This window comes from Phycodurus eques, chromosome 15, assembly GCF_024500275.1.
Source record: "Phycodurus eques isolate BA_2022a chromosome 15, UOR_Pequ_1.1, whole genome shotgun sequence".
NCBI lineage: Eukaryota > Metazoa > Chordata > Actinopteri > Syngnathiformes > Syngnathidae > Phycodurus > Phycodurus eques.
Window position 1 is genome coordinate 22670668 of NC_084539.1, and position 13467 is coordinate 22684134.

Genomic DNA, 13467 nt, shown 5'->3' on the forward strand with positions numbered 1-13467 from the left:
AAAATAAAAATAAAAATCCACATTATAGGGGGGGTGCGAACAACGACCCAAAAAAGAGGAGGGGAACACTGTATTTGAGGAATTTTAAATACATGCCCAGTTTATTGACAGCATCAAAATGTTGCAGAAAAGACAAGACAAATGAGAGTGTTTCAAGTCAATCTGCAGTATATTTGTCCGACAACGTAATCAGAGCAACAAGACAATTTATAGGCAAATAAAGAGAGTCGCATTGATTGGAGCATAAAAAGTGGCGGCAGAATAAAGAACGATGGTCAACGTGGAGGCGGATCCGTACCAAAAAAAAAAAAAAAGAAGAAGAAAGGAATGAACGTTTAAAGCAAGCTCACGGTGAGAACACAGACATCACGCCTCCAACTTGACAGATTCCAACACGCTTTTGGCTTCCTGGTACTCGGCCGACTCGGACAATTCCTCCTCCGCTTCCTGCAATAACGACAAAACACACACAAGAGTTTGCTTCTTTGCGGAGTAGTCAGACTCTTCCCACGTGACACCAGTCAGCCAATCAACTTTAAGCGGTGTTCGGCGTAAAACTGACAAATGCCCCGTTGAAAAGAAGAAACTACACAAGAAGTTTGACTACTTTTGAAATCAGCAATGAATGTTTCCCCAATATTTAGTCTACTCAACTTTGTATTTGTATTTTCAGGCACTAAGCCACCTCGTTTAAAAAATATATTTGACTTATTTTGAAAGAATGTTGAAGTCGACGTTTTATTTGTCCTTGCGGGGTGTGTTTTTGAACGGCGCAGGTTGCGCGTGCCGGGACGTCGGACGCCTCACCAGCAGCTGCAGCAGGTCGCCGTGGGCGATGGTCATGCGACGTCGGCTGTCCGGGATCATCATGAGTGTCTCCTGCAAGCTCGCCACCTGAAAAACATTTTCAACTTTAGGTTGCAGCGGAATTAAGCGCAAGAAGAAGAGGCGACGACGTCGTCGCTGCTCCGTGTGTTAGCCGTCTATGGCGATTGGCATTATATGCTAGCATTAAGCTCGTGGAGTTTCATGAGAAGAAATGATACTGTATGTATGAGTTGGTTCAATATTTGGATGTTCAAATATATAGCGTTTGATTCTCTTTTGTCAGTTGTTTCGATTTGGAGAAGTGTGCGACGAGCGAGCGTCTTTTATCGTTCCTGAAAGTGAAACGCTCCAATTTCTTGGTAGCGAATGAATACTTTAAAGGTCCCGCATTTTGGCTAGTTCGACCTCCATAGAGTGACTCTCTAACAGGGACTTTGTACGAAAGTGTCAATTTCATTTCAACCAACGCCTTGGTTTTGTCATACGCGTGTCCAAAAAGGGCCCCTCGGGGGGGAAAAAAAAAAAAAAAAAAAAAAAAAAAAAGGGCCCCGTTTGTTTGTTTGTATGACGTTTGTTTTGTATCTGCGTTGTCCATATTTGGCTAAGACTGCCCCCTTTCCTCTGATTGGTTGCCTCCGTGTAGAAGAGCCACACGTGTTATGTCGACAGCGCTGGCTCGGGAGCAGAGAGGCAGGCGGAGCGCTTCGCTAGTGACGTAGATCAGCTGGAGAAATTCCGATGACCCGATTTCAGGCCTCTCGGCAGAAAAACGTCTGGGACTCGGGAAGGCTTGGACCATTTGAATTCATATTTCTTGTTTATGAGGCATCATAAAGACAATATTCCATCCCAAATACTAGAAAAAGTAAAATACGGCACCTCTAAAGTGTGTTTCAAACAGCACAAGTGCTGTTTGTCTCACTAGTCTGTTTACATTGTGGCAACCAATAAGGGAACGACTTTACGTGGTTTGTTGTGATGCGTTTTAGTCTGTTTGCATTTTTTTTTTGTTACTTACAAAGTTTAAAAGCCATCGGCTGATTCAAAGCAAGTAAAGTGAACCACACGCGAAAGCAACAGCACGCGACCCGTAAACTGTTACGGCCGCGGCCCGGCGAGAAGAGCGGGCGGGCCGCGGCCGGAGAAAAGTCTCGGCGCCCTCTGGCTGCGGTGGAACGATCCCATCAGCGGCGGGATAAAAGATGACACTTAGCCACGTATTGATTCCATTAAAACAAAAAACCTCTAATCAATCCCACAGCAGACGCATCATCTCCAACCATCATCCATCTGGCCTCCCCGGCTCGCCATTAACGCCAGTCAAGCGTGCCGCCGCTCGGCCCCCCGACTGCCGCGCTATGAATGAACAAACAAAACAAGCACACGCTCGGAATTTTAATGCCAGCTGTAAACATCGCTGCCGTCTGAGGGGAAAAAAAGCCGAGGGAATTGGGACCACGAAATAAAAATGGCGAAAACGCTGCAGTCGAAGAAGTCATTAGAGTGACCCCCCGCTACAACGCGGTATGTCCTTTGCGCCCCCCACTGTGTCGCGGATTTTTAAGCAATCATTTTGGGATTTTTACAGAATACAGCCAAGTTCCAATTTAGAGTTGCGCGCCTTCAGCGTAGTACCACGTTGCGCCACAACAAGTCGGGCAGCACTGAGCTCTACTGGAAGTCATGCAGCGGAATTAACAGCAAGAAAAAGAGGCAGGGAAGGACGACGCCAGCTAAGAGAACGAATGAGAGCAGCGAGAACGTCTGTATGCGTCGCTGCTCCGTTTGTGTTGCGTAGCAGTTGTTTGAAGGTTTACAATTACCGTAACATTGACGCATCGTAACATAACGTGGGGCCGGGCGCCGCAATACGATTGGCTGCTCGCAAAGACGAGACCGTCGCTCGCTAAACAGTCAGCCTGCGATGTGACGAAGAAGAGCAGAGCTGCCATCTTCTGAGCAGACGGCGCACGCTCGGAGGCAGAGAGTGAAAAGTCAAAACGAAAAGGAGAACGCTGTGGATACGTTTCCATTTTACTGACAACACCGATTCAGAGAAAAATCATTATTTTAACGAAGGTGCCAGCGTGTCTAGCGGAACTGTTGCTAGTCTGCTGCTCGTGCAACGACTTTCTTTTGGTTGTACATCATCTCATTTATATTGTCTTGTGTGTTTTGTCGTGATCCTGTTTTTTTCCCACTTTGTTTTCAATTTGTTTAGTAGAAAAAAAATATAGCTGTATAGCTGTATTTTTTTGTTTTTTGTAAATATTTTTTGTAGCACAAGTAGGAGCAGGGATCACCAACGTGGCGGCCGCAAGCAGCAGGCGGCGGCCCCCCGTGAGTAGCCCGCGGGTCCGCTCTAAAAATAGCTCACCACTCACGGGACACCGTCATTTACTCAGTGTTCATATTTGATTGAGTTATATTTTATGTATTTAACATGGAACATGTTCATCAATGCACCAAATAAAGCTATTGTGTGGTCCGTGGAAAAAAGGTTATTTATCTACCCACATTTGTCAAAAGTAATAGATTTTAGAGCAGTAATTGAAATACCGTGATAGTCATACCGCGGTACTTTTGCTCAAGGTTATCAGATACCGTCCCACGCCTACATATCGATGACAAAAACAATCGTGGACTATTTCACTCTGGGTGTCGCGCATCCGGATGATACGAGTTTCCCTGTTTTGAACGGAACTACCGATCTAAATGAAGCTTTTGACACGATCGGAATTGATCGAGATGTACGCGCATTTGCGGATCAGCGCAAACACGTCGCGACGTTCTCGTGTGCGCCGCGGCAGCGGACGTCTCGAATGACGGCGTTACATACGTGTTGCTTGATGAGGAAACTGTCAGCCGCCGCCGCCTTCAACTGCTCGATTTTCTCCTCCTGCTGCTTGGCTTCCGTCCTGTACGACGCCTCCTCTTTGGCCAGCCTGCACGCACGAAAACACGCCGTTCGACGGCAGTACCTCCACTTAGCGCTGCACCCACGTCTCAGTTTTTCAGATTATCCGCCATCAATTTATGATTTATTTCTTTTTTTTGCATCACAAACCAAAATGTAAGTTCCAAGCAATCTTACACCAATGCGCTTTCAAACTGTCAAACACACAAATACGAAATGAGAACACTCGCAAGGAGCTGCTGTAGGCCACGACTCACACCCAGATGGAAAAAATATGTCAAAAACTGCTGAAATATTTACATTCAATTTAATTGGGTCTTTACTGTATTTTTTTTGTAAAGTACGAGATTATCGAGTTTTGTCATTTTGTCCTTTTCTGGAGGCTGGAACAGATTCATTTCCACTTCCATTCTTTTCAATGGGGAAAGTTGATTTGAGTGTTGAAGGCACCACTGTAGCTAAGAAGGTTTTTTTTTTCCTCCTCTCTTTTTTTTTATGCCACTGCGCTGCGGAGCATTTTCGCCTCGCGAATAATCACAGTGCTTATGCGACTCGTCCGTACAACACACACCCATTAATTGATCATCAATTTAGCCCCTAATTTAGAGCAAGTCAGGTGGTAAATGGGCCTCTTTTCCTTGATTGTTAGTGAAAATGGAGCTGGAGCACATTGATCCATCAGGATTATTTATCAATTACCAGCCAAATGGAACTAAATCTGTTAAACACATTCCAGCCCCCGATCGGCATAACACGCATTTGCCACCGATAAAGATTTCCACGGCTAATCGTCGTCTTCCCGATGCAGAGTGACGAGGCAAATGTCATTTTTCAGGGTAGCGGCGCAGCGATTGGGCGTTAATCAGCCGCATTAGCCGCGAGGCTTGCCCCGCCGTGTCGCGCAGCGCCAGCCGATGCTCCGTCATATTTTACATCAATTATGCCTCGTCCTAGACTCCGTGTCGCCTGTTTGGAACACACACACACACACACACACACACACATATATATATATATATATATATATATATATATATATATATATATATATATAAAACATATATATAAATAAAAGTGTGAATCATTTGAATAAAAGTGAAGGACAGTCTAATAACAAAATGTCCATCCCTCGCCTTTTTCCAAGTGCTGATGTTAAGTTCTTATTTCTCACAAAGTCGGCGCGCCGGGGGTCGCGGCGGCTTTTAAATAGACCTGCCACCGCCGGCTTAATGGAAAAGGCAGCTCGCTGGAAAATAGGAGGAGAAAAAAAAGAAGGGAATTAAAGCCGCACCGATATTCCTCCGCCGCTTTCTCCCTCCGCACTGTATTTTTGAGGCGGCGTGTCGCAGGCGGTCGGGAGCGCAATGACAAAGGCAAATTACGGTTGTCATTTTATTAAGGGCATCCGGCTCGGGATACATGCTGGAATAAAGTGAGGACTCGTGGCGGAAAAGGAGACAACAACACGACAGAGCAGACATTTGAAACCTCAACATTTCGAATGACTGTGCGAATTCACGGGAATTATCTCATTGACTGCCAGCCCTTTTCAAAGCAGAACTCTCCATATTGCCGGCCATTTTACAGCATCTTAACTCGCTGAAAATCTCACCTAATTGTCGTTTTGTGCTCGGGCCAAAGCCTTGTCTAATATACAAGTAATACTCTGGTGCCACCTTGTGGCATCTTGTTGCCAAGTAACTATAATGAAGTGAGGGGATTAATTAATCGCGGATTGTCACTATTGGTGGCAGAGCTTGGATCGGCGGGGAAACACTCATGGTAAATATGCAATGCTGAACTGTTATTTCTGTGGAAGTTGATGACAGTTCAACAGGATTTTTTTTTTTTTACCCAAACAAAGCGCGTTGGACCTTTTTTAGGTTCCCCTCGAACCACTTGTGTCCCTGTCAAGGCCGCAGCCTTGATCGCAAGACGCGACGTCAAGTCAACAAACTGCACTTGAGCAATCGTACTCGTGTAAACTTGTCATGTGTGTGCGGACGGACGCCGTGTGACATTGTCCTCCGACAGGCGAGCCGCCCCCCCCTTCATCACCGGCTCGGGCAGCGCGTTACCAACGCGACCCTCGCGGAACGGCGATCGATAGCACATTTCGGGCCAGCGCCGCCTGATCCGAGGCAGCTCGCAGTACACCGGGAGCTCATTTTCGGGAAGATCGGCCATATTTCCCCATTTGTGACACGATCCATTCGGTTGCGGAGAAAATATAGACTTGAGCGCTGACTATGTTCATCTCATATCTGTCTCCAGAAGCTGCAAATAAACCTCATATTTCCCCTCGTACGGCATTTACTTGACTGTAGAGAATATTTGACCACATTAAGCCACCACAAATACAACGGGTATACATCGGGTCCTGCAGCTATCGAATATTTTAGTATTCAAGTAACCAACTGAAAACTCTATGGAATAAGCAAATAATCAGATCCAAAATAATTGTGCTTGCTTAAAGAGAAATGATGACTACAAATAATGAAGTACCAATTGGTTTCAAATACTGTACTTGGGTCTCTGGAGCGCATGGCCACCCATCCAGAGTCAACTGAACCACCAAGTTTTCCTTATCTGCGTACTTCTGAAAACGTGTCTGTGAGCGAGAATGTTCGGCACTTTCGCTCCACTGCCACGTAATGGTGGGGCTCATTAACATAATGCCTCCCTCAAAGGGACTTTCTCCACCAATGACTGGGAAGCCGGGCTGGGTGAAGTTCCATTATAACGCTGCTGCCAAAGCACGATCATGGCAAAGCCAAACGGTAAGCAGAGCTGCAGCGTTGGCCCAGAGTTAGCGTTAGCTAACAGTGTAACCAGCATTAGCTTCTGACAATAACGTTATAATCCGCTGTATGCGGACTATCACGTGACCAACGGAACCCATGTTTCACACGGACATTTATCGCAGACGGTCGCAGCCTTGGGACACTGATAAACTTTGCCAAAAACGACAGAGCTAAGTGATTTTATGTGCGCAATATATATAAAACGTGATGTATGAATGCGCTAAAAGGTACTTGGTGTCATCGCTAGCGTGCTAATGCTAATCACAACTGCTAACCGTTTGTCTCAAATTCTGTACACCAAATTCATGCCATACACTCAGTCCCAACATATGCAGTTTAAGCATAGAAGTCAAAGACCATCGAATGCTTGTTAGTAGTCAAAGAAATTATGCGGTTTTTTTTGTTGTTGTTTTTTTTTATTTTGAAATGAACCAATTTGAGATGTCAACATTTTTTTTTTGTAATTGTTGATCATTGGGTTCGTTTGACCAAGGCATGCCTCAATCATGTTATGAAGATACCTTGGAATGATTTTAAAATCGGAAACAAATAAAATAATAAATCAAGCCTCCGCATCCTAATTTTGTTTTGATGGGATTACTGGAGTGAATTTGAAAATGATTTAATTTAGGCAATAGCTTTCTTTGCCTAAAAAATAAAATAAAAATACAAACAAAATTCTAGTTATGACAAGATGTGTTTATCCAACTTTTACGTGATTAAAAATAACCGTACGCGGTCAACACTCCATCAGCCCCGTTACAAATCTTTACGAGCCGAAACTGGACAAAAAGGGAGTGAAAACGGAGTAAAACGCTTGAAATGATGCTCACAATGTGACAGCCACAATGGAGGCAGGGAGTGTAGCTTGTCGTTAGCCACACTGGAGAATGCCGAGAAAAAGCTACTTGGCAGCAATGGGGTGGAAAACTACAATTCTTACCGTACATGCCAAGCTTCGCAATGCTACGGAAACATGTTTAATGGAAGCCAAAAATAGCCGTGCTAGTTTGACGCACTCGCCGACAGTAGGCCTTGCTAAAGCACCGGAGTGGCGTGAAGCTTTACCCGGAAACGAGGTCACATCTTAGGCCCTGTCTGCCGCTGAGCCAGCAGGACAGCGCGGCTAAGCTAACTCGCTAAGTGCCTCAGCGACGTAACCCTTGCTAAACAAACTTACCGCTTCAAAACGCCGGTTTTGATCTTAATCTGTCGTATTCTTGGGTCGGCCATGGCTCCGGGTGGTGTGATTTATTGTAGCGATGTTGTTGCGTTGCTGCAGGCAAGCTAGCAGAGAGCAGAGCAGGTGGAAGAGGCGAGCCAGTCACGAGCAGACGAGCGCAGAGAAATCGATCGGAGCGGAGACATAATGACTCGAGCTTCAGTGGATAAAACTGCGAATAGACAAACATAAAAGGGCTTATATGACCATTTAGCTACATGAAAGACTTCCGAAGACGAGGTTAATTTAAGCTTGGTTATGATTTTACTTGCTCTAATGCATGATGCACATTTTAAAGGTCTATTTCCGGTTAGCAAAAGCCTTTCGCACTCAGATGGGACCAGTGCTAAACATGTCGTTGGGCCAAGCCAGTGGGATTGAAAAGAAAAAACAAAAAAAGATGGTCAATGGATTCATTTGAATGTGCGAAGTGTCAGAGGACAAGAAGATGTTACGTGAGGTCAATTGTTTGGAAGGGAGACCCAACGGTGGCTATAATTGACATTTTAACAAGGAAATTAACTCAAAATAGATGTGTTGGCTATTCAGACCGAGCTAAAGGGGATTTTGCTGTTTTTTTTTTTTTGTAACTAAACCACCCTGTCTGAGGAAGAACAACCTGGCAGCGACTGACGCGGTGTCAACCGTTTGCCGTTTGCTCGGGGGTTAGCCTCGCGGAGTCGCGGTGACCTGTTAGCTTGGGCGATTCTGAAACTATTTGGGGGGGAAACATGCCCATCCCTCATTTGCTAACAACTGGGCATGCACAAGATTAGCAATTTGAAGCAGAGCGACGCGACCTCAGGCAGCTGAGAGGATTCACCAGCGAGGTGAAATTTGCAGGTTTGTTTCTTACCTCATTTTGATTTTTCATTGCGTGTACAATTCCCCGAAATAAAACAAAAAAATAACAACATTTATTGTGATAGTAACACGCCATTTTCGAAGACGTCGCACTACCAACGTGGCAGCTGTGGCTAACGTTGTCTTGTTTACTGTGCCTATGCTATCTATGGGATTCATTTTATTAGATTTTTTGAAGGAAATGGAAATAACCTCCACTTTTGTGGGGGTAGACCTGGTGACACATCTCCAAACACAACAAGTTTTTGTTCTGGTTTCAGTTCAGGTCATCGGTTGTCACTCGCCTGTTGTTTACAAGCATTATGAAATATCCTAGGAGTACGGTGGCCTATAAGGGACAAAAGAAATCTGGCAAAATGCTCCGTTGTAGAGTGTGTACTTAGGATTTAGTGTTTTTTTTTTTACCCCACAACTTGAGAATCCCTGATGTACTGTAAATAATAAAAAATGAAAAAACTACATGCAATCTACAGTGCATTACACACAGAGAGTCACCTTTATTATATTTATTATTTATTATTATTTTGGGAAGCTAGGTGAATACTTTCCGGATGCAATCGCTCCACCCGCAAAGTATTCACAGCGCTTCCCTTTTACAGACTTTAAGAATTTTGAGGCACAAACCGAATTGCATCATTTTGCATTGCAATACACGGTAAATGAGCGACACGTCTGCTTTAAAGCCCTTGCGCTAACTTTTCCGCACGAACTTGAATGCGCCATGGGGACCCATATCGACTTCAGGTCAAGTGATGGAGGGTTACGTGGGCAACACTCGCCGGCCGTTGATTATTGGTCTTTTCCGACTTTTCCAAACTAATAAGAGGCACGATCAAGCATTTGCAGAGTGCACGCGTCCTGCCGGACTTAATTTATATCGAGCGAGCGGGCGGGCGGGGGCACTTTCGCAGGGGGCGGGGGCGGGGGCGTTCGGGTGCCGCTACTGGCTAATTTGCAGTTTAATCAGCGTTTGTAATGAGAGCCGCCGATTAGCGCAGGTTGGAAATAAAAGAGAATTACAAGGAACGTCTGTCAGAGTCCGGTGATAATTCACCGCTAATTGTCATGATTGGAGCCAACTGGACGACTTTGGGATACTCGACTGGCCCCCTCCTCGTATATATGTGCGTGCTCGTGCTGAGCCAAAACCAAAACTAACATAGCAAAATAAGTTCAGAAACTACGTCAGTGGAATACAGGCCCAAGTAGTTGAACCAACTCACAACCTTCAAATCGTCTCTCCCCGTTGAGATGCACGGAAATGCCGACAAAAAACACCAACAACACTTTTTGTAATGTATTTTTTATGAAGAAAAATAACACGCTACAGTATTGTACCCTAAAAAAAAAAAATATATATATATATATATATATATATATATATATATATATATATATATACAGTAAAAACGTAATTTAATAGATTGTCCAGAATTAAACAGTCGGCGCATCATGATTTCATGCTTCAACGCCCATTGACATTGTGCTGCTCCTTCCGGTGTGCCCGCCTTGGCCAACAGAGGGCGGTATAATACAGACGTACGTATTATAAGGAAGAAGTCGGTCACAACCGCTCAGTAGGCTGCAGTAATATTAGTCGATCTTCGCAGAGGATCAAGAATATATGCCTCATTGGGTTCAAATAACCGTCGCTTAAAGGGTCGTAACTACCGCGACAATGGCGCCGGTTTGGTTAGCCCATCTACAGTGTTTTGCATTGTGTGTTAGCATCAAGCTAAGTAAGACGGTTTTGTTTGATATGCAACGAGGAATTCTTGAAAGTTCAACTGGGAATGGCAAGAAGCCGCTGGGCCCTTTTTCAAAAACGGGTTCGCCATCTGCTGCCCGTTGTGCGGTTCGCCATTGAGCACTCGTAGCTCAAATTTACGCTCGCAACTCAAGAACAAAAATTGTCAGGGCGACAGCTCGTATCTCGAAAAAGGCTCTGAAGCGAGGGCGCTCGCAAGTCGAGGCGCAATCAAATTGAAATATTACCTGTCTAAAGTCACGCAGCACAATCTCATGATTTGTTTTTAATGAGGAAAAAGTGTTCATTTTCTAAGTACAAAGTTAAGATATTACAGGCAAAAAAAAGTCATGTTCAAATACAGTTTAATTTACAAGATCAAAGTTTTACATACATATATATATAATTTCAATTTTTTTGCAATATAGCATTGAAAAATAATGGCTTTTCTTCAGTTTCGTCAAACGATGATTAGTTATTGATATCGACATTACGATTGAATCCTTTTAAAAAAAAAAAAAAAAAAAAAAAAAACACAATATTTTGACTTTATTCTGGAAACTCATTGGCACGCTTGAAGCCCACCCGATGACTCTGCTTCGACATTCTGCTGCTTTTTCTTCATATTTGTGAGCGCGTGCGTTACCGAGCGAGGGAGCGCACGGCAGAAGGGGAGCGACTCCAACGGCAAACAAAACGGTTCATTTCGAGCTGATGAGGAGGCTGGAGGGGATGTGTGCGGGTGGGGGGCGGAGCTAATGCGGCCGCGCCGGGGGGGGCTCGGGCCGCTGCCTGAATAGCAAGTGGGAAATTAGGCAGAAATGTGTGGATGAAGGCCCCTCGCTCAATTAGCCGTTTGCAGGGAGCGCGGGCGAAAGGAGGGATGAGGAAAGGAGGGATGAGGAAAGGAGGGATTCCTTCCACAAGCGCTCGCCTTGCGGTGACGACGCGAGACGATTTTTTTTTGGCCGGCAGCGAGAACGGAGCACCGCGCTCCGTTTGTATGCGTCGCTGCTCCGCGTGTGCAGAGTAGCGCGCGTTGCCGCCCTTCCCTCAATTCTTCATTCCTTCCACCCGCCCTCCTTCCTTGCTTCCCGACATCCTTCATTCCTGGCTCATTCTTTCCTTCCCTCCCTCATCCTTCTTTCCTCCCATGCTCGCGTCCTTCCTTCTCTCGCTTCCTCCATGACTCCGTCACGCCCTGCTTCCTTCTGCACACCATTCACTCACTTTTTCTCCTTTCCTTCCCAACCTCCACTTTGGCCTCATCCTTCCTTCCGTCGCGTTCGTGCCTGCCGGTGCCTGCCGGTGCCTGCCGGTGCCAGCCGGTGCCAGCCGGTGCCTGCCGGTGCCCGCCTGGCGCACACTCATTCATCGAGTCAGCAGAAGCGCGCGTCCACGATGACCTCTTCCGAGCTTCGCGGCGGCGCGAGGGAGGGCGCGGAGGTGACAGGTGGCTAAATGAAACCTTCGTGGGGAGGGTGTCGCCGCTTCCACATTATTCATCTTCCTTCTCCTCACATCCTCGCCGCCGCCGGGAATGCTGGGTAATGACGGGAATGCTGGGTAATGACCTCTTAGCTCAGTGCGACGCAGCGCTCCATTATGTACGCAGCGCTCCATTATGTGATTAGGATGACTCGTTCGCGTTTTGCTAGACAAGCCCACCGGGTTTCATGTTGAATTTGGCAAAACAAAGCAAGGGTCAACATGGCCGACTTCCCTGTTTCCAATAGGGAGTTTTGTGTGCGTCTATTGTGTTAAACTGCCATTTGGGGCCTATTTCTTTTCAAATTTTGCACAAGGCACCATTGAGTGCATTTGCCCAAAAAAAGGCCGCTCCAAACCAAGATGGCCGACTTCCTGTTCAATTTGGAGCATGGGTCCTTGAGACATTTTTGCGAAGCCCGCGTCGGGGGCTATTGTTTTCAAATTTGTCCGAGTTTCCGGGGCGGCCGAATAAGCGAAGGCCGCGTCAAACTAAGATGGCCGACGCCCCGCGTCTGTTCAAGCCTCTCCTCGTCGCGTCTCGCGATGATTCTTTCCGCTGTACGCGGAACGTCACGTGACCAAACCCGGAAAACAGGTTGGCGAACTTCCACGACTTCCAGTTTGTTTGAAGCGCGACTCGCTGATGTTTAGCGGGTGTCTTCGGACAAAAGTTAAATCAAATATGTATCTCATTTATTCATACAAATATGATATATGTAAACACTAACATAGCCTAAACAGCGACTATTGTGTGTGGTGATGTACGTGCGCATATACCGCATTGATTTATTGAAAATACACCAATATATCATTCAAGTACATCATCGAATTGCAAATAATAAACTTAAAAATCGGAGGAAATTATACTATTGAAATGTTCTGACATTATGAAATGAATCACATAAACAATCCACTTCAAAAATATGTTGAATTATTATTCTATTCATTATGCAATTTTACATAAAGTACAAATATATTGGACACATAAGCAATGCATTTTTTTGTATTTTATTCAACACGTGGTCAATTTATGAAATTACATAAATAAACGTTACAAGAATATGAATTATTATTTTGTTAGTCACATGATTTGACATGAAATAAGACATTTTAAATGGTCTTCATTTTATTCAATAATTGTCAAATTAATTACAACGAAATAATTGAAAAAGCCCAGATAATTTTATCAACAGAAGTATTCGTAAAATAAACTGAAACGTTTTTATTGTATTCAGTAATTGGTGAATTAACGGATTATTTTATTGATATTTTGTACACAAGCAATTTTAAATGTTTTTATTTTGTTAAATAATCAGCCAATTACAAATCATAAACAATAAGCCTAAACAGCAATTTCCGACAGTCCCTGAAGGCCACACGTGCCAGTCTCGGTGTAGGAGGCCAGCGGGCGGGGCACGCCGCGGCCAACGCCGCCCCCTCTCCCTTCCCGTTCTGGCGCTCTTCCGGGCTCTTCCGAGGCCGGTAGACGGGCGAGTCGCGGGAGTAATAAAGAAGGCGAATCAATAGGGCATGCGAGGAAGCCGAGGTGGCGCCATTCATCACGCCGCCCGGCCGGCTGACTGGCGTCGTCCAT

At 45.2% G+C, this 13467-nt stretch overlaps 1 protein-coding gene across 1 annotated transcript; it reads right to left on the reverse strand.

Annotated features, from left to right (window-relative positions):
• Positions 1–73: 73 nt before the first annotated feature.
• tbca (tubulin cofactor a) lies at positions 74–7842 on the reverse strand. Its single transcript, XM_061698006.1, has 4 exons — positions 7730–7842; positions 3668–3773; positions 808–894; positions 74–447 (listed from the first exon to the last, which is right to left on the reverse strand). Exons 1-4 carry the CDS (start codon positions 7780–7782, stop codon positions 367–369), a joined length of 327 nt encoding a protein of 108 aa, XP_061553990.1. The 5' UTR covers positions 7783–7842; the 3' UTR covers positions 74–366.
• Between the last annotated feature and the right edge of the window lie 5625 nt (positions 7843–13467).

What these genes read in the sequence shown, in the direction of transcription:
- tbca (XM_061698006.1), bottom strand. Translation starts at nt 7,782, where the DNA reads ATGGCCGACCCAAGAATACGACAGATTAAGATCAAAACCGGCGTTTTG. An exon ending in AAAACCGGCGTTTTGAAGCG is followed by an intron (nt 3,774 to 7,729) that starts GTAAGTTTGTTT and finishes TCGTGCGTGCAG; the next exon opens with GCTGGCCAAAGAGGAGGCGT. An exon ending in GTTTCCTCATCAAGCAACAC is followed by an intron (nt 895 to 3,667) that starts GTATGTAACGCC and finishes AATGTTTTTCAG; the next exon opens with GTGGCGAGCTTGCAGGAGAC.